The sequence below is a fragment of the Fulmarus glacialis genome, unplaced genomic scaffold, assembly GCF_000690835.1.
Source record: "Fulmarus glacialis isolate BGI_N327 unplaced genomic scaffold, ASM69083v1 scaffold36753, whole genome shotgun sequence".
NCBI lineage: Eukaryota > Metazoa > Chordata > Aves > Procellariiformes > Procellariidae > Fulmarus > Fulmarus glacialis.
In genome coordinates this window covers 9,582-30,229 of record NW_009201646.1, presented here as the reverse complement: position 1 = coordinate 30,229, position 20,648 = coordinate 9,582, and the positions used below count along the sequence as shown (strand labels likewise).

At 44.2% G+C, this 20,648-nt stretch overlaps 2 protein-coding genes across 2 annotated transcripts; both read left to right on the top strand.

The window, feature by feature from the left end:
* Positions 1-338: 338 nt before the first annotated feature.
* LOC104074041 (glucagon family neuropeptides-like) lies at positions 339-4,465 on the top strand. Its single transcript, XM_009574013.1, has 5 exons — positions 339-430; positions 1,544-1,648; positions 1,938-2,042; positions 3,203-3,304; positions 4,354-4,465. Exons 1-5 carry the CDS (start codon positions 342-344, stop codon positions 4,463-4,465), a joined length of 513 nt encoding a protein of 170 aa, XP_009572308.1. The 5' UTR covers positions 339-341.
* Positions 4,466-6,817: 2,352 nt separating this feature from the next.
* CDHR5 (cadherin-related family member 5) lies at positions 6,818-20,243 on the top strand. The gene is made up of 14 exons (XM_009574012.1): positions 6,818-6,896; positions 7,122-7,300; positions 8,219-8,269; positions 8,623-8,715; positions 8,841-8,939; positions 10,289-10,399; positions 10,747-10,923; positions 11,333-11,423; positions 13,029-13,126; positions 13,926-14,132; positions 14,971-15,087; positions 16,008-16,080; positions 18,621-18,772; positions 19,662-20,243. The coding sequence occupies exons 1-14, from the start codon at positions 6,818-6,820 to the stop codon at positions 20,241-20,243; spliced, it is 2,109 nt and encodes a 702-aa protein (XP_009572307.1).
* Positions 20,244-20,648: the final 405 nt, after the last annotated feature.

The following is a 20,648-nucleotide window of genomic DNA, read 5'->3' as shown; positions in this document are numbered from 1 at the left end:
TATTCAAGACATATTATACTGACTCACAGCAAAACTCCAGCACAAACATCATCTCGCACAGCCAACCTCAGACCCATGCTCTGCGACCGCATGGTGGTGGTGGTGGGATAACAACTACAAACAACCTCCAGCTGATTGGTAACATGAATGATTTGAATTGTTCATCTTCTGTATTTTAAAGAAATACTATCTTTGCTGGCAGGAGTTCCTGCCTAGTTTAGTTATAGTGGTGTTATTTATACAACAATGTTTTCTGTGTGGCATGTGAACTGTATCAGACAAAGATGAATGTCATTTGTTCTGCTGCTCATAAAACCTTGTGCTTTAATTCAGGAGAGACCATGGTTTCCTTGATGACTGGTCTGTGGCAACTAATTATTCCCATGATTGTCCTATCACACTTCTCAGCATCTCTTCCATCCTGGGAGAGGTAAGCATTTCTTGTGCCTCTGCTTCCTTTTTCTCCATGGCTTTTTGTTCAAAAAGCCTGCTAGCTATAAAGTCAGCTTTTTATCTTCCTTCCAGAACATGCAGCTGCTTGGCTGTTGGATTTTTTTTCTTCCCTAAATTGATTTAGTTAAATGAGTGCAAATGTTGTAAATATTTTTTCTTGCTTAAGAGTGGAAACATTGATTTGATTTAATTCAGGAGAAAAATCAGGATCCCAAACACATTAAACTACAGTGAAAAAGACACTCTTGAGTCTCTTTTCCCACTAGGTACTTATACAGGCTGAGAGAACTGGAAGTTTCTGTTTCAAATAGCCTAATCCTATGAAAACATAGCCAAAAATAGTCAATCTTTAAAGTTCAGCAGTTCACAATCTTGCGTGTAAGACTTTGGCAGAGTTGTTTCTCCTCCACTTGTGCAGAGGCAATTAAAGCACAGAGACTAAAGGACTTAGGCTGGAAGAGGACAGAGCTGAGATTCCCTTGCAGCCCTTCCACGGCCACAACCAGTGCCTAGCCTGGCTTCCCTAGCACTGTACTGGCATAGACACCCCCCCCCCACAGACACATTGTCTCTCTAGAAGCTGGACCCCAGACCTTTTATCCTACCCACTGGCTAGTCTGGTTTGAAGTTTAATAGCGCTGGTTGAACCTCACTGCGGCTTTGAGCACTTCTTTTAATGACTTGTCAATCAGTCATCTGCGAGTGCTGATCTTTGGTACCGCCACTGTTACCTACCTGTTCCTCAAGGTTTGTGTATCTGGGTGTTTAATTTATTACTTCTCCAGTCTCTTGTCCCAATCTTTTGTGCTGAATCAGTGTTAACCTCACATTCCCATATCCTTATGGTAAGGTGATTACATTAGTAAGAAGCAAGTGCGGGTAGTTTTTCTGTGTGATGCTTAATAAAGATATTTCTTTTAAGCTCCTATAAGATTTGCCCTTTTTTTGTGAAACTTTGCCAAATTGGCACGAATTCTTGCCCATCTTTCTTTGGGACCCTCTTTCCTTGAAGGAGCAGTTTTAAATGCCTGTTCTTCTCTGGTCTTAAAACCATGCCTTTTCATCCCTTTTTTCTCTTCTAACCTCCCAGGACTGAGAGACATGCTGATGGGCTCTTCCACAGTGAGCTGAGCAAGATGAATGGCAATGCCTACGTGCGGCAACTAGTCAAACACTTGGTGGGCCTCAAAGAGAGGTAAAGACCAGCCGAAACCACCCTCCTGGGGCATGGAAGTGTCCAGCTGGAGATGGGGTCCCAGCAATGAGGGGGGTGTCCATTGGGCTGAGCTGTCTCCGGCTCCAGAGCCAGCCTGAGCACTGGCCTCATCCAGAGGATGCCCAAGATGAAAGGAGACAGAAGAGGAGAAGGGGAGGGATACAGGGCTCCTTGATGGTGGGAAGAGAGAAATTTCTGTGTCTTGTGATAAGTTCCACATCACATGGCTGGGAGAAGCAGCCATTGTACTGTATTTTCCCTGATGCAGGTCCCAGAGGCACTCAGATGGACTGTTTACCAGCGAATACAGCAAGATGAGAGGAAATGCTCAGGTTCAGAAATTCATCCAAAATCTCATGGGCCGCAAGCGCAGGTGAGAGCTCTGCTTTCTGGGGAATGGGAAGGCAGCTTGGGCCATGCAGGCTGAAGGGAGGCAGGTCTCAGGTCCAAGGAAAGGGGGATGGCATGACCAGTAGTTGGGAAAACTCGAGACAAGGGCAAGCGGGCTGGGGCTTGGTCTCCCGCTATGCTGCGCCTGGAGCTGCTGTGCAATAACAAAGATATCCCATCAGCCTGCCCTGCCTGTTACAGCAGGCAGAGCAGGACACAAACCTTCTCACTGAAGCCATTTCTAAGCATAAACCAACATTATCTATTGCATATGCATATCAAGCTTAATCCATAGGACACAAAACTATATCAGATCACAACCTGGGATTTTTTGTTTGCGTTTTGATTTAGCCTTTTGGGGAAAGTTGTAGGTGATTTACCTACTTCAAATAAAGCACCTGAGAAAATGTTTTTAGATAAATGGGCTCTGTAGCAGAATGAGGAAGACCTCTGGGTTTCATAGTCCCCACCCATGGCTCTGACTGTCAAACTGGGCAGGCTTTAGACATAATCATATATATGGCCAATATGGGGTCTTTCATCCAGCTGAAATATGGGGCCACTAGCTCCCACTGAAGCCACGTGTATGAGCACATCATCAGTTACAATATGTGGTGCACTGTGATATAGCTCACAACTGCTGCTGCCCTTGCTGCTGGTATGTTATGAAGGGAGAGCATTGCCTGGAGAGGTTTCCTTCAAGATTGGTCCTTTCTTCAAGGCAGAGACATAGCACATTGATTCCTTCCCATCTGTTCAGGGTGCTTTGATATTTTCTGGGGCATGCACCACTAACAAAATCCTGGCAGATGCACTAGATTTTTAATTTCCAAGTTCTGGAAAAAGGTATATATCCATGGATGGAAGGACATGCCGGTACTGGGTAATGAGGCAGAGTGCAAGTGCATATTAAAATCTGTCCCTTTGCCAGCGAGAAAGCATCTGAGCCTGATTTGAAGAGGATACTTCTTTTTCTTCCTGCACAGCTATAGTGACAGTTGGCAGGTTAACAGAGCATGGACCATGGGGCAGGTCGGTGGCGGGGTGAACCAGCCTTCCAGACAGCAGTGCTGTTTTACAGCTGTGGTGGTTACACTATTTGTTTTTTTTTTTATTATTATTAATTTTCTTTATCTAAACCAGCTCTCCAGGCCCAGTCAACACAGATGTGCAGGGGAGAGAGGAACAAAACAGCCATGAGGAACTTTGCTTTATGTGGCTGTACCAGAGCTTTCTAAACACCAGGTAAGTGGGACAGATTTGTCGCCTCTATGGCCCTGATCACCACAGTATTGAAGCCAAAAGAGGACTTTTAGTAACTTGTAAATGCCCAGTTTTTGCCCCAAGTGCAGAAGTCTGATGTAATGCAGGATATCAGAAGGGTTCAGCTGATATCCTCAAAAATACCCTCAAAAAGGAAAAGGGTGGAAGATTTATTAAATTGTCCATATTTTAAAATCACTTCTGCCTCATTCCCCATCAGCTTGTGAGGCACTGTGTCGGGGTCTGTCATTGCTGAATTGCAGCCCTCCATCACACAGTTTTGTACCTCCTGTCCCTCTGCCAGCAACCACACTCCCAGGGGTGGTTTGCAGAGCTAGAAAAACGAATGCTTTAATCTACCTGCAAGGTGGCATGCGGCTGTGTGCAATCTCAATTGATTTCCGTGCCTGCATTCACGGTAATCTCTATTTCTATGTGCCAAGCCCACCTGGCACTCAGTTTTGCCTTACTGAAAGCAAAGCTGGCATTGATTTACAGCTAAGAAGTGCCATATAAAAGCCAGCTATTAAAATAATAAAACCCAGGGAAATGAAATAATATCTTTTTCTAATAATAGAGTTGTCATCCCAGACTGAAACAATTGTTCATCCCATTCGAAACCTGATCTAACAGTTAAAATAGAAAGCCTTTGCTACCCCGTCTTGGTTCAGTTATTGATTCAAACACACATCTCAGGATGGGCTGTCCCAGCATCTGGACATTGTCTCTTCATAGTGACCAACCACTTTCAATTACACATGTCACTGTGAAATCACTAAAATTAGTAGGAATAAGCTGGCCCTTAGTACCTCTTGTCCGCATTGCCTAGAATAAAGGGGGATGATAACACCAATAGGCTTGCCTGTGCATTTGTGGGGTGCCTGGCTGCAGGCAGCCATGATCTGGGTCCCTCTATCATACATCTGCTTCTTGGAGTCATCTTTGAATTTTACAAGGTAGCCTTGTCACACTTCCTGCAGTCCGTACCCCCAAGAATAACAAACTATCACTCATTTTTTCCCTCCCAACAGCCGCTCGGACAGTGATGCCAGGGAAGCTGCTGCAATTACCAGCCAGTATGTTTGCCCCATCTCTAAGCAGCTGGTTGCAGACATGAAGGAAGATACAGACAGTTTAGACTGAGGGTGAAGGGAAAGAAGCAGCCAAGGAGACAGCTTTGCATGTATACAGCCTTGAAAATAAACAAGGAAGCTAATGAATTTGCTTAGGAAAAACTCTTGAGATCAGCAAATAAAAAAAAATTCTGGAAAGCAGCCAAAAACCGATGAAACCTCTTAGATTATCAGGAGTGAAATATATGTCAGTGTGAACTGGTGTCAGTAGATGGATCCTGAATAAAGCACATCACTTCCACTTTGTGTTAGCATCTGGCTGCCTGCTTCTGAAGTCAAATAAAGATTTGTTAGCTATACCTGTGCTTTGGCTGCTCTTTGGGAAACAGTAATAAGGGTGGTACCATTACTAGGTGTTGGACCATTAGGAATGCGGGGTGGGAGGGAGAAGTATTTTGCCAGGCTTCCCACACCTGAGGCATGTTGGGACTAGCTGGAGTCCCTGGCCACATCTTCCGTAGCTGGCACTCAGCACTGCTCACAATCCAACTGTACAAAGAGGCCAGTATCAGGGCCTCCATTTAGCAGAAACTTAGCCAGGTGCTAGATTTTATTGCAAAGAAATGTACTGAGAGCTACTCAACATAGATACACATTGTAAATACTCTTTCCACTCCATTCTGCCCCTGTATTTACTGGCCCAGTTTTCTCATAGCCACTAAAGACAAAACTCCACTAGGAGGAATTTGTTCCCAACATTTAATGAGGTTTACATGTTATCCCTGTACCACACTGCCGGGAAGATTCCCTTCTCTGATAGAACAGCAACTCTACGTTTCCTGTAAAACCAACAGATTTTGAAGAGCAGCTCTAAAATGAGGCATCTTTAGCTGCGATCATGTGTGCCTACCGCAAAACTGCTCAGTCCATCCTGCACCATCAGTTTTCACCATTTATGATGTACATGACATCTGCAAAGAAGCTAGTCCCTCTCAAATGCTCATCTAAGCACCCATTCCCTTATTGTGATGCTGAAATGCTGTTCTCATGGACTTTGGCATTTGTTTATTTTGGTCCATAGGAAATCTCTGCTAGGAAAGAGACCTCTTGGAGGACTTTTGGAAGAAGTGATGACAGTCTGTATTTTGTTAAGCCACTAATGGCCATCTGGCTAAAATGCAGCATCTGGGAACTTTCTGAAATGAATTGGGATTTCAAAAGGAGCAGTGAGAGCAGCTGTCCCCTTTCTCCTCCTACACAATGGGCAAGTTGAAAACAATGGCATTTCTTTGCACAAGTGGCCAAACACCTTGCCACGTGATATTTGGCTTGGAAAAATTTACACAGGCTCAGAAAAAGACAGGACAAGGCAGCAGAATAGCATGCTATTGAGGCTTCAGGAAGCTGCTGAGATGTAAATAATTGGAGCCTGGATGGTGATTCTGGGGAGCATCCCTACAAAAAGCCACTGCTGGCAACTGGTAGAAGGGGACATGCATTGTCCCTGCAAAGTTGCTGGGTAATCACTGGGCTGCAGCTGAGCCCAGTCGCTGTCTCTGGATCCACTCTGCTCACCTTGCGAGGGTACTGTAGGGTGGCTGGGAACAACAAGATTGGCTCAGAAACATAACTGTTTATCTCGACCCAAGGACTTACACAGGGCCTAGCTCCTTCCTTTACCATCCAAACAAAAGAGCAGCCAAGATGGCTTTGTCTTCACTGAAACCTTTGCCTTTTCCAGAAATAAAGATAAGACATTCGAGAGCTGGCTTTTTAATTTTTTTAGAAGGAATCTGTTTTTCAGGAACAACATGACAGACTGCAACTAGAAGAGAGAAACCATAAGTCATGGGCTGGAGAGCAAAACCTGTTATAAAAGGGAATGTGGGTCATGCAGGAAAAGCCTGGCTAAAATAAATAAGATATAGGGGGTATAGTAGCATCATGACGCCTTTTTCCAGGAAATGATCTGACCAAAACAGACCCTATCTCTGACACATCAGAAATATAAAATTGCCCACTTCCTCCCCACTGGGAGAGGCTGGAGTATACAGACAGCTTCCCAAGTGTCAGCCCTTGTCCTCCTTCATGCTCATGCTCACCTCAGGGGGCTTGGCTCTGAAATCTGAAATGCTTCAAATATATCCTTGTTGCTACAGGGAGTTTAGGGTAGGAAAGACCCAGGAACAAAGTAGAGACAGGAATTTATGCGTTATCATGTTCCGTGATGGTAAATATCTTTCAGTAAGTCATCCAATGAGGCAAAGAGGCAAAGGTTGAACTGCAGCAATCCGCTCCAGCCAGCCAGTGTTTTTCGCCTTCATGAAGCAGTGAATGCAGAAGACGGCACTGGGAGAAACAGGGAGGGAAGAGGATCAGCTTAATCAGAAACAGGGATTTTTTCAACAACTAGCAGCTCACCATGGCTGTTTCTCACTGGCTTCTCACTTTTGTGCTCTCTCTACTGCCCTTCATAACACAGGTTTCAGCACAGCAACAAGGTAAGCTCTTGCAGGAGGTCCATGACCACAGAGAAATAACCCCCACGGCAGCAGGTTGCACCATTATAGGTGGGAGATGTTTACACTCTTACTCTGAGACAGCTTTGTTCAACGACCTTCTCTCCAATGGTAGCCAGAGGGGTCTCGGGTCTCATGTCTCACCCAACTCTGTCACAATGTGAATCCCTGGGCAATTCTGTGTGTCTCATTTGTGTGTTTTTCCAGGATGTTCTGTTGATAACAGCAAACCAAGCGTTTATGAAAATAACCCTCCTGGCTACGTGGTGACCACTATCCATGTGGAACCAGACTTCACTGTAATGATTAATCCTACTTCCCCCGATGTCAGTTTTTTCACTATACAGGGGTCTGAGCTGCAGCTGACCCAAAGTGTGGACTATGAGGTAAGCCTTTAGCTGGCAGGCTGTAAGGATGAGATGCATAATGCTGGGATGCAATGAGTTTCAACTTGGGGTCTTGGACTTCCAGGGATTCGTAACCTGTTTCTAAAGGATGTAGGAAATAACTTTGAAAAATAAACCTATTTCAGTGGGGTTTGAGTTCACTGCTTGGGAGGTCAGTCCTTCCACAAGCAGAGTATAGGGAGGAAAGGGATGCATGGTACGCCTGCTGTCACCTTCCTTCAATGAATCTGTATGAATTAAAGCAAGGGGAAGTTTTAAAACCAAAAATGTGACAACTGTAGTATTCAGAGCTCTCCAGGATTCATGTAAAATGATCCCCGTTTGCCTGTAGAAAATACAGCTCTGAGCAGTGAGCTCAGAGTAAACGAGTGAAGCGTAAAGGCAGTATAAAAGGTCAGTGTGTTCAGTTAGGTTGCTGCTAAATTATTTTACCTTCCTGGAGCATTCTGTACACAGCCACAAGCACCCTTAAGCTGCCTTTACCGTACTGTAAAAACCCACATTTATTTGAGCAAAGAACAGCAGAGTTAACACCCTGCAGGTGACGCTGTACTTGCTGCATGGTACATTTCTGTTTCATTCAATTTAAAAAGGAATCTCTGTTTGAATTCACCTAAAGTGCGAGAAAATGGCCGATTAGCTCTGCCGACATGTTACAGGAATCACAGGGAGAGAAGCTGGAAGATCGGTCTGCTTTGACTCCATCATAAACAAGATCCCAGCGCTGATGGATAGCTGTAAAGGAAAGAAAGGAAAAGTTAGATATGCCTGAAAACAAGATAAAGCCCAGCAGCATTTCTGATTCAGCAATGCATGTATTTGTCTCGTTTACTTCAGAAAGAGTTAGTACATTTTGACTTGTTTCTACAATGGCTGGGTTTTTGTTTTTGCATACAGAAAGACACCTTGCTGCTGGTGTACCTGATTTGTCAGAACACTGCTGGGCAGGTGAGTGCTCTTCCAAACACTCAGCCCTGCTACAAGGTACTGCAGGGCAGCACGTACTTCCCTCTGCTCTTTCTAGTCCACAGACCGGGGTGAAGAGATGTCCTTTTCTTTGCGGACATACACACTCCTCTCACAGTCAGAGAGAGAGCGCTGAAGACTCTGCGAATGGGGAGGGTGTGGAAACAAACCCACAAACCCCACACACACTGTGGGCTGGCTGCAAGCCCCAGCCCCATCCAGCCCCCATCCAGCTATGCTCCTTACACCATCCCCTCCGGTCAACCTGCAAATCAGGATCAGCCCCTAACAGTCTTATTTTTATCTTTGATTCTCTCGCTTTACCCTTTCTGCAGAGCAATTCTTTGGAAATTTTTGTGACCATTCTCAACGTGAACGATAACAGCCCAGTGTTTAAGCAAACGAATCTCACCGAAGTTGTTCCTGAGGTAAGCATTTTATGGCGGTCAAGAGGGCACTGGGTCACCCAGTGCTGTGGGACTAAGGAATGGTTAACAGGGAGAAGTCTTCAGCCCGTTTCGCAGCGAGAATAACCACAGCGACTTTGTTTCAGGATACAAAAGTGAATGCAACCATTGTAGCCCGTGAAGATTTAAGTGCTAGTGATGCTGACCTGGACACCATATTTTACGAACTCACAACAATAGTGCCGGTGAGCATCTTTGTTCTTTGGGGAAAAAATGGTAGCTCTGGAGAAGTCTTTGTGTTTAATTCAGAAGAGCCCCAGCTTTGAGGGTAAGGTCACTGTCTCTGACAGCTTCTGGAAGAGGTATGTCTTTTGCAAAAGCTAAGTGTTGGTTTGGTTAGCAGAACAGAGCAATCAACATTGCAGGTATCGAATTCTTTTACTGCTCACACTTTTATTGCACTGTATAAATTAAACTTTCATGTAGAATATTTTGAGCCATATGGTCCAGGGAAGTCTTGTTGGGATGGTCTGTAAACATATCAGGAGAGACCTTTGTACCTCACAGAGTCCAGAATTGCGCTGAGTCAGATAGGGAAAGAAGGAGTTATTGTCCTGTTTGCCAAGAGTGTCCGTGCAGAGTGGAGACAACGAGCTGCCCAAGATCACACAAAGAGTCCTTGGCAAAGCCTGAGGCAGACTCCACTTTCCCCAGGTCCCAGTTTAGTGCCTTAGTTTATTTGCTCTTAAGGGGTTTGCTTGATAACATGGGAAATAAATTGTATGCACAGTTAAATTTATGCCAGCCTAGAGTGCAAGGGCTAGACAAGAAAAAAAAGTAAATTTAAGAGAAAAACAAAATGTATATTTACATTTTTTAAAAGCATTGTGGAGTGAGCATGCAGTATCTGACATTCTGCCTCCATTACCTCCATAACCCTGGGGATTTTAAGGGTTGTGAACAGAAACCACAAGTTTTTTAATTTCAGCTGTGGGACCAAGCTTTGCACTGACATTGGTGTAAAACCAGGGGGATTTAGAAATCCAGAGGAATTCTAGTCAAGACGTAAGATTAAAGGAGAACCAAAGCAAGTGCAGAAGGTTATAGAGTAAAATGCAACTTATGTTATTTCAATTTAGCTTTACAGTTGCTTCCAAAGCTCTGCTAGGCTAAGGCAAGTGATCCTGCCAGCTCTCAGAGGCGGAGCCATCTTTGATCTGTTTTGTGCACGGATGTGAGAGTGCTGCGTTGTCAGGGACCCAAAATCAAGGATTGTTGGCAACCTGTTGAGTGTAGGAAGTAAATGAGGTAAAAGATTTCATCCAGTAGCTGCTGAACAGGTAGGCAGGCAAAGCAGGGGATCTTGGAGAAGAAAACTCACAGGAATGTGAACAAATCTTTCTGACAAGCCAGACAACTCCAATGTGCAATACCGAAGACTAAATAGATACGGCATTCTCACACTGTCCCCCCACCCCACCACAGGTCCCCAGGCTTAAAGGTCTGATCGGGATGACAAACACAGCAATGAGCAGTATTTTGAACATGTCTGTGATTGAGTCTGCTAGTAGGGTTTTCTCTTTTTCCCCCCAAGGGTACAGAAGGTTATTTTGCCATAAAAGGAGTTAATAACCCAGAAATGTATTTACAGAAAGCATTGGACTATGAGAAATTTACATCGACAACATTGGTCTTGTACGCAAGGGTAAGTTCTTTAGGAGGAACAAAATGCCTTGTTTGCCCCAGTCTCTCTTAACTGAAGGATAAGTCTGAATGGGAGATCTCTGGGATGGCAGGAGGGAGGGTGGATACTGGGGATGGTGAATTTGGAGCAGCCTTCCACCCTCCATAATTACACAGTGACTGTGTCCAGCCTTGCATTCAGTCCACTTTTGTCAGCAGAATGAGATAGTTCACTGCTTTAGCTAATCTCGCATAAACTGCTAAGCCTTAGACAAAGTAGAGTTACAACAACAAAAATACCCTGGGCCACTGCCTTTTGCAGATGGGTTCTTCTTGCATCTCATGAGTATGCTTTGCCTTTGGGTACAGGACAGGCCTGTGGACAGCACTGACACCACCAACACAGCTACCACAACAATAAACATATTTATTGAACAAGCTGACACCAAATCACCCTGGTTCCTACCCTGTACCTTCATTAACACGGACAACAGCATTTGCATCAGCAGCCCCTATACTGGAAGGGTCAATATCTCTGAGATGTCGGTAAGCAGGCATGATCAAACAGTATCCTTGATGATATTCTCAAACAATATCCAGATGCTATTCCCAGTGGGTATTGCCTAATAATTTCCATGACCTCGTGCTGATCTCCAGTCATAAATACAGATGATTCAGCATGACAAGGAGCCTTCATTATCCTGGAAAATGGAGGTTCCTCCACCCCAAGCAGCACTGCCTGTCCTTATTCCTGCAGCACATCACAAGGAGAGGCGAGAGCTGGAAACCCCTTTGCTCCAGGCTGTCTCGCCTCTGCCCTGTTACAGCCATTTCACAGCAACAAATGCCATTCTGCCCAGACAAACCCACCAGAGCCACGCTGGGACAGGAGAATGCTGCAAATGCTAATTTGGTGCTGTAGTGTGGTATGTAATGCTTTGCCTTGTTATTGCAGACAGAACCACTCATCCTAGAGCCGGGGCCTATCTATGCTATTGATCCTGACTACATGTTAAATGAAAAAATCGTGTACAGTATTGTTGGTGGTGAGTAGAAGTTGTTACCTTCCACAAACTGCATTGCTCATATGTCCCAGATATTACCTGCCAAGACGAGATACCCTCCATGGCACTTGAGAGTTGAGGGCCTGGAGATTTGCCCCTCTGTTTCTGCCACAGAAACATAACTAGATCCACAGAACATTGTGGATTAAGTAGAAAAAATAGACTGTACAGAGAGGAAGAAAAAGAGAATTACAGTCCCACAAACCAATCTCCATGAATTCTGTTTCAAAAGGACTTTGTTTTTTTGGGAGGTGAGACTGTTTTATCTTTAAGCTTTTAGACTTGATTTTGCTAGTCTGGTCACACCACATTCGTTCAGTCTTTGAGCTGAACCTAAAATTCCCACATCATCAGCATAATTTTCATTCTTTGTCAAGAATTATGTTTTTATTCCCCAGCACATTGCCACTGTCTAATCTGCCCTGTTTTAGTCTTGGTTTCACAAGGATTACTTGAATACAGTCAACTGATTGCCCAGTTGCTGACTGGGCCATTTATTTTGTTCAAAGTATTTAGTTTTTGGGTTTTTTTGTTTTTTTTTTTTACCGGTAGTGGGGTTTCGAATAACTATCAAGGCAAAGGTAGATCATATTGGTCAAGTGGAGTGATCACTTGTTCATCTCCCTTTACCTCTGCCACATGGCACCACATCTATGAATATCCTTCTGATAATAAATACATTAAAGAACCTTAAATTCCAACTGGCATTTTGGATGTAGTGTGGCATCCCTACCCCACAGTCAATAGGGAACCCCAGACTGGGTGGTCCTTGTCTAAATACAGCCCACAGTGTCTCAGAGTGAGGAAGAGAACTAAAAATTTTGCTTATATTTTAACATATATCCAACATAGGTGTTTTTATGATTCAAAAAGAGATTATAGATGTAGGAAGCTGATTTCTACCCCTACATCAATACAAGAAGGTTTCTGCATCTAGGCTCCTTTTGTAGTCAGTAGAGAGAAATAAGCATTCCCAGAGCAGAATGCAGCTCACGTTGAGGCCGATGTTCACAGTAAGTCACATAAAGCATGTACTGAGATGCCATTTTCTCTTCACAATACAGGTAACAAGGTCAGGTAGAGATGCCTTCCCTTTAGAGGCCTAGAGCTATTTGAGATGAATCCACACCCTACTATTCTTTATAGATTGGTTTCTTGCCTTTAAAATAGGAATAATCCTTCCCTTACCTCTCCTGAAATGCAGTTTGGGTTCAGTTAGGGTTTGGGTTCAGGTTAGGGTTAGGGAACTGGAGACCTTCAGTCCTCAAAATGCACCAGAGTCTCTAGACTTCAGGCATTTGGCAGAATTTAAGCGGGCTATATCTGGGCCTAGGCACTGGAAATGCAAAGCTTTGCTGTCCTACCTCATCTAGTTGGGTTCACACACATCTTCTTGATGCTTTTTGCCTGTTGAGTCCCTCTTAATCCCTGGCCAGCACTCTCAGCCCTTGGACCAGCCAGGCAGGCAAGGAAAACAGCATTATGCCCTGGAGGTATTGTCACTAAGATGTGAAAAAATGAGTCAATGAGCTCCAGGTCACTTTATGAAGGTATCTGATGATTGAATAGTCTTTCCATTTTCTTTAGGGGATACGGACAAAGTATTCTCAGTGGATGCAGACACAGGGAATCTAACTATGAACAGAGTAGCGACTTCCCCAGACTCGTACCTACTGCAAGTCATGGTAAGTCTGATGACATTGCAGACAACAACCCAGCATAGCTGGCTTTCTAGGAAGCAGCAGTCTTGATGTTACAGGAGTCAACTACATTAATAACTAAAGCTAACCCGGTTACACCCTTTCTTTTGGAAGGGCCTAGTATTTGACCAGTGTCTTATACCCACTTACACGCAAAGCTCTCGCAGAAGTTAAGAGGCATTTTCCCTTATGTGTGGGTTGCAACATCAAAGCAAATCAATTGAATGGGGACATCCTGCTGAGTTGAAAGTATGGAGGAGCATAACGGGAAGGCTTTGTTTAGGCATGACTGGAGCTTGTGTTACAGCAGATAAAGTAACTCAACCCTAGAGACAAGCTTCTTTTTTGGCTACAGCTCAAGAGGAAAGGAGGGAGTTGAAAAGCACACCCTGCATATACATACCCAGGAAGATGTGGACTCTCAGGCAGTAACTGAACTGACTCAAACCCTCATGAAGATGAGCAGACTCTGCCTGCTGGTGCTGGAATCTCACTGCTTTGTACAGGAGCATGGCAATTTGTCCAGACATGGCCCATATGGAGGGTCATATCTAGACTTTGGGGCTAGACCAAAACTGTGTGGAGGGCCAACAGCAGAAGCAAGCTGAAACACATGGACTCCAAACCATAAGACCACCTGTGACAGGCCCGGCTCAAAGCTCACTGAAAATGATGGAAAGAAACCCATGGGTTGCAATGGGCTTCAGATCAAGCCTGTCCTTTTATGTCTCATCATTAATAGGAAAAGGCTAGCATCTCTCTCTCTCTCTCTATTTCTCTCCAGGCCACCCAGGTCAACAACATACAGAAATACTCCGTAGTCAGTGTAGAGATTAAGGTCATCAATAAAAGTGATCATCCACCATACTTTGAGAACAGGATCTACAACGGGACAGTATGTGTTGGTCTGGCCCCGAGAAGCTTTGTCTTCCAAGCTGGCGTTCCTTCAAGCCCCCTGATGATAACAGCAGCGGATGATGATTTCCCTAATGTAAGAAACTGAAAATGCACTGCATTCTTTCTCACTGCTTCAGGCTTAAAGCAGGATCAGAAAACATGAGGAAGGAGAGCTGGGGAGAGGCAAACACATGTTTTCCTTTAGTGTTCCATATTATATTTCCCTGGAAATTCCACATAGATCAGAACTGCTTATGGTCTGATGTAATGTGGAGAAGCTGCTGGACTCCTCTCTTCCAAAAGCCAGTCCCACACAGATCTATGTAGGTGAGCTGATCCACTGCAAAACAGCATGCTGTGGACTTTTGAGAGAGCCATTCCTGAACAATGTACTGAGAGAAAGAAAGGGGGAGAGATTTACTGACCAGCCATTCCCATCCCGCCCTATTAAATAAAGAAGAAAGTGCTAGTTTTATTGATGCCGAGGCTTCCATAACAAGACTGGGGACCTAGTAGAGGAATAACAGCCTAGACACAAAGGAAAAAATTGTGCAAACCTCAGCACAAGTATTATTCTCCATGTACATCCCCCCTTTGGCACTCTATTAAAGGCAGAACTGATCAAATTAAAAGGTTCCTTGCATAGATGTGTTTTGCCTGGGCAAATACTAAAGATACCAGCACAAGCTGGGTAAGACTTGGAATTTTTTTGGAGGCAACACTTTTAGGATACATTCTTGAACTCTGAGCAACAACAGGATGAACACACTTGAGTTCAACCTTTCTAACCTCCTCAGTCCAGATTGATTTCTTGCACTGTACACCTGCTCATACTTCAAGTGTATTTGACAAGTCCTGCCAATGGGTTGTTACAAAGATGCATGCAAAGCACAAACAGCGTGGTTTAATCATTTGCTCTTCTGGCTTTTCAGAAAGTCAACCCAAACATTGAGTACTACATAAAAAACAGCACCGATTTCATCGCAACCAAAGATGGACTCATCCTGACAAACGTGATGCTGCAGTCACCGGGAACTGTAACCATCGAGGTAGGGCAACTTTCTTCATTATCTTGCCAGGGTCATGGAAGGAGTAGTTTCTAGCAGAGAAGCACCAAGGGTGGAATTCTATTAGGTAAGGGATATAATAAAAGGACAGTTCTTGCCCCAACCATTTGCATCATAAATGTATAGGGATGGAGGGAGATGAAGTGATTGCAAATTTATTCTGTGTGATACAGGCTATATCTGGTGCTAGCTGTAAAATTGTTTCTCCAATGCAAACTATCATTGGAGACAAGCAAAAAGTCAACTGGGGAGATTTTAGGAGCCCCCTTCCCACACTCTGATTCTGATTAACAAAAAAAGGAGGGTGAGCAAGTGGGTAGGAGATTGATGTGTGGGTATGGGTAGGGTACGATTGCTGGTATATACCCCAGCTCTAAAGGCTACAGCCCCAAACTTGGAAATCCTTTGGTAAATCCAGTACTTTTTTTGCTCAGGTCAAAGGAAGTGGTTAATAACTTTAGCCTTTCCAAGAAGCTAGATGTTCACTTTGTTCATCTGCCTGCCAGTGACAACTGGCTCCCTAAGACTTGCCTAGCACAATGCCATGCCCTATGGAGCTGTCTGAACCAGCTTGACTATAGCATTGTTTTAGCTACACAGGCAGGGCAGAGAGAGGTGCCAACACATGCTGCTGCCTGCTCCACACTATCTCATTATCTGTGTACAGCACTGTGCTGCAAAGCTGTATACAAATGATGCACGTGGTTCTGGCCCAGGACAGGGAATCTTCAGAGCTCTTCTTCCTCTGCAACCAGGTTGTCCAGCTACAATGCAGGGCTATTGTGAGGATGTGGTGAGGATATGGACAAGGTACTTCATCCACAAAGGGCCCACTACATACCTGGAGAGTGAGCTGGAGATCTAGGAAGTCCCTAAGCTATCTCTTTCCCATGTTCACATAGGCTGTTGGAAAAGATATGGTGAGCCTACAGAAAGCGAGCACTATAATCATGGTGGAGGTCATCCTTGCCCCAGGTAGGCTGAGTGTCTCTTTGTTTTCTGCTTTGTGGAGATGACTGGGGAGTCTTTTCCGCTTCTGTGAGCAAACTGGCAATGACAGGTCACCCACTGAAGTCTGTGGACCTGGGATGAGGACAACCCCATACCTACAGGAGGTTCTATGGTGGCTATAAGAGAGAAGACACTCAAACAACATCCTTATGATGTGGTCACCACATGCCTCAAACAGCCTCCTGAGACTTTAAGTAGTGCTGTGTATTGTAGTGTCTTTTTTTGTTACTCCAAAGCTTCCTGCTGTTTTGTGGGTCAGAAATAACCCAGGACGTCTTATCATGGCAAAGGAGGGTTGCCCTGATGCCTTGGTACATCATTGCTCCTTTTTAGCCAAAAATAGAGAAAACTGCAACATTATTTCCTGTCTTATGCAGAGCAGACAGAAGTTGGCACACCCCCACAAACCCAGGCTTCCTCATGAGCCAAAGCATTCTGTACTCAGGTCAAGTTCTTATACTCCAAGATTTTAAGGTCTTACCAGGAGAAATGACCCATGAGAAATACGGTAGACACGAGGCTACATCCGTAACCCTCCAGCTATCATTTCGCTTTGTTGATGTAAAAATAGCTTACACTTCCATACTTCTTAGAAATGGCTCTTAAATAGATCTTATAAATCAGTTAGATTTGAAGCTTATGAAGCTTCTTGTGCTTTGGATTAAGATGAACCAATATAATGCATTTTCACATCAGGATAGGCAGAAAATGCCCAGACTACATTGGTTTCTACATGATGATGTGTGACTGAAATTCCCAGTTGGGCTCTTCCATTACTTCATCCTCTGAACCACAACCATCATGAGGATTTCTGGCGGAAAAAAAAAAAGTGGGCTCCTGGGTGTAAACTTGGATTCCCTAAAGGTAGTGTCACTTCACAGCTAAAACCACTGGCTGCGAAAAAACTACCTAAACCCAATTTAAGGGCACAGTCCAGCTCAGCAGAAAGCTAGCTCAGGTGTCAGTACACAGAGCTGCAAACGCTCCAAACAGATGTATCAACACTTCTATGCAACTTTAAAATGTTGCCCTTGCTATTTAAACCACACAAAATAATGATGCTGGTGACTATGCAAAAAAGTAGATTGAAATTACACTGAATGGCTCAGAGCCTATGAGAGGAGTTGTGCTTTATTCTATACTATAGCCAGCACCCAGGAATGGGCTAAACAGAGCTGAGATTACCATTTGCCAGGACAATCTGTAGGATATTTCACCCTCAACTCTAAGAAGTGGTGTTAAGGAATGCACATGCAATGGGTTGGAGAGTGCTCTTACTGAGCATTCCGATACCCAGGGAGAAACTAGAGTCGTTTTTAATATACTCTCCTTCTGGGAAGTGGTAACTGTACATTGGCCTCTGGTTTCTGACATACCGGTGCCAGAGCCAGCTCACACAGATCTCAAGGTGAGTCATTCCACCAAGATGAGCTAGCTTTCACAGAGGCACTGCGTGCTGCACAGTACAGAAGGAGTTAAGGGTGGTGGAGTTTCACATCAGCTCTGTAGGCTGTGGCTCCCTAGGAGACATGATTAAGAAGCAAAAATTCACTGACGTCCTAAACCCTCACCAACGTATTAATGATAAACTGAGGGTGCAATCAAATGTGGAGGGAATACTCAAAGTCCATTGTTATAAACAGGTCAGCAGGGGAACTAAACTGTGTTTCATTAATCATTAAACTTTAAAGAGATGAATTTACACTAAAATATGAAGCTGGAAAACTTAAAAATAAAGAATCCCACTGACAACAACAAGCAAAGCTGATTAACCCTGAGGAAGTTATTGTCTTTCCACTATAATGTTGATCTCCATACAAATGTTCTTACACTGACCGGTGGCTGAAAGCACAAGCCACTCCTGAGAAGGCTGGTGTATATTGCTACAGCTACAAAAAGGGCAGGAAAGGATTTCCTGTCCTGGGGACCTTCTAATGCTTTTTCTATTTCCCATTATGCTTTTTTATTTCCTATTTTAATGTGCTCATCAGTATCAGAGGTGACGTTCTGGATTAAAGGAAGCTTTGCATTTTCACACACACATATAGACTCATATGTACAAACGTACCTCATTTTTGCATGCTGGTGTAAATGGGTGAGTGGGAAAGTACAAGATCTACCTAGCTTTACTCCATGTAACAAAGATCTACCTAGCTTTACTCCATGTAACATCTGCTTGCCTAATACAGTCACGTACATATTGGCTTAGTTAAATCATGGGGTAAAAGTAATTGTCGTGTAAATGGATGCTATTTCCACTTCATGTGACTTATTGGAAGTTATAATATTCTGTGAGTGATCACCTTAGAAAAACCCCCTCTGCTTTCAGGACAGCAAACAAATGGCCTTCTGTGACATTAAATATATCACTGTCACATTCTGCAGCGCAGGATGGTTCTTTGCCCTTCAAAAATTGGTTGGAGCTTCTCCCACAATGAAATGTTGTGTTAAAAAAGCTAGCTGCCATTTTTAGGCTTTGTAACACTGGTTTGTTTTTGTTGTAGTTGTAACCGCCTCTGATAAGATACACACTGCTCAGGATATGGCTATCTTAGGTGGTACATTAGCAGCACTGCTGTTAATTGCCTTAGTCTTCCTTGGAGTCATTATATTTAAACGGTATGGAAAAACAGTCAAATACCTGATAAGGAAAAAGGTAAGTGCCTTGTTTGTACCTGATACTTCAAGAATTTCTTAGAATTAGAAAATGGGATGTGAGGAGGTTTTAAAGCATGGATGGGTTGTCCAAATATTACACGTTTGTGAAGGTGATGAATCGCCCCTGAGACAATGTTTGCAAAGGTAGTATTGCTTTGGTGTTACTTGCTGGTGTTCTTTTCTGCCCCCTGAGGCTGGAGCCGTGTGGTAGATGATGAGCAGACATGGTAAGGAGAGAACCACAGGTCCATGGAGCACAAAATCTAGGATGAATGTGACACATATCAGAGGTGGTCTCTGAAAAACAGGTGTCTGTGGTATAAACGGCTGTTCATCGTTCCTCTATGGTCAATGGAGGGAAAGGTCCCTTCATATCCTATCCTAAAGACTGGGCTTAGATAGTTGTCTGCACTTGAGCTATTAACCCTGGCAGTCTGGTTACTTTGAAGTTTAGGGTGTAATTCATTTGACCAGATGTTGGTCTCTGCCTTAGAATGGGATGTGAGGAGCCTAGACTCTACTGACTACAACATGAGTCCAGAGCACATAGCTCAGGTGAATAACAGACCTTCACCCTATGTGAGGTAAATCCTTGAGAGTAATACCTCAAATGGATAGGTACAAATTGGTATACATTGCTATAGTGCTCAGCCCTCCTGGAAAACATACCTATGCTTATCTGAAAAAATCCAGAAGTGGAGTCAATAAAAAATAGCCGTTCTAGGGAGCTGTATCTTTCCAGGTTTCAAATAGGTCTAACTGCAAAACAAGCTGAAGCTTTTCTGAGCAGGAGCTCAGTCACTTCAGCCACACCTTCCCCCCCCCAGCACCCCCCGCCCCGTTTCTTTTCCTTTCACTACAATCACAAGGTGTCTCTCCTCCTGTAGTTCTCCCAGGAAATCTCTGGGGATTACCAGAACCAATCTTACAAGCAAGATGAACACCCAGATGTGAGAACCAAACAGCATGAGACGTCAGAAAACGGCAGTGTCCAGTCGATGACACGTGTGTTAGAGCAGCCAGCACTTTCCTTGCCGTCTTCCAACACAGAAGAAATTGAGAGCCTCCCAAAGGCTTCTATAGTTTCTACCATCATCTTTGACCGGGAAGATAAAGAGGAAGAAGTGGAAGAAGAGACTGAGCATGAGAAAGAAGTGAAGTCTATCCTCAAGACAGACAGGCACGTGGCAGATGATGGCTACAAAGCTGTGTGGTTTAAGACTGATGTGGATCCAGATGCTGGAGAGAGAGTTGAAGTGATTGAGGACAATGCAGCAAATGGTGATGATGACAGTGACCAAGATCTGCAGAAGAATGAGGAGGAGGAGGAAGAAGATTATGACAAGGACGGTCACCACAGAGGGCTGGGAGTGTCCTTTGTCTCAGAGAGCTCATCACTCCCACCTGCAGAAGTGATAGTCAACATGTCTCGCACAGATGCAGTGACAGAAGACAACAGTGACATATAATGAAAACAGGCCTGCACTCTCCCCACAAAAATGGGGGAATCTCAGCTGCTTTGCTGACATGAAGCCATCTTTCTGCTCAGCGGGGAAACTGGAATGCAGGAGGATGAGGTTACCCATCCTGCTTATCTGAATGAAGAGATTAAAGCTGGAAAAGATTACAGTTAATTCAACCTTTTAGTGAGACCTTGAAGTATCACTTAGGATTTTGGTGAGGGGGAACAAATGTTCCATGTCTCCACCTTTCTGCCTGTTCCCCCTGGGGCCCCTTACACCACATTTCCCAAACTGGTTGCAGGTACAGCAGAGGTGTAGCTGAACTAACTTTGAAGCTGTTAGTCCAGCTCGCGGTAGCAATTTACACAACCCAGTGTTCATCTCCTCTTGGTGGGTAAATAAGCCAGCACT

Coding starts and splice junctions, on each gene's coding strand:
- LOC104074041 (XM_009574013.1), top strand. CDS start 342: ATGGTTTCCTTGATGACTGGTCTGTGGCAACTAATTATTCCCATGATT. Junction 2,043..3,202: donor CTCATGGGCCGCAAGCGCAG/GTGAGAGCTCTG, acceptor TATCTAAACCAG/CTCTCCAGGCCCAGTCAACA. Junction 3,305..4,353: donor CAGAGCTTTCTAAACACCAG/GTAAGTGGGACA, acceptor CCCTCCCAACAG/CCGCTCGGACAGTGATGCCA.
- CDHR5 (XM_009574012.1), top strand. CDS start 6,818: ATGGCTGTTTCTCACTGGCTTCTCACTTTTGTGCTCTCTCTACTGCCC. Junction 6,897..7,121: donor GGTTTCAGCACAGCAACAAG/GTAAGCTCTTGC, acceptor GTGTTTTTCCAG/GATGTTCTGTTGATAACAGC. Junction 8,940..10,288: donor AACTCACAACAATAGTGCCG/GTGAGCATCTTT, acceptor TTTCCCCCCAAG/GGTACAGAAGGTTATTTTGC.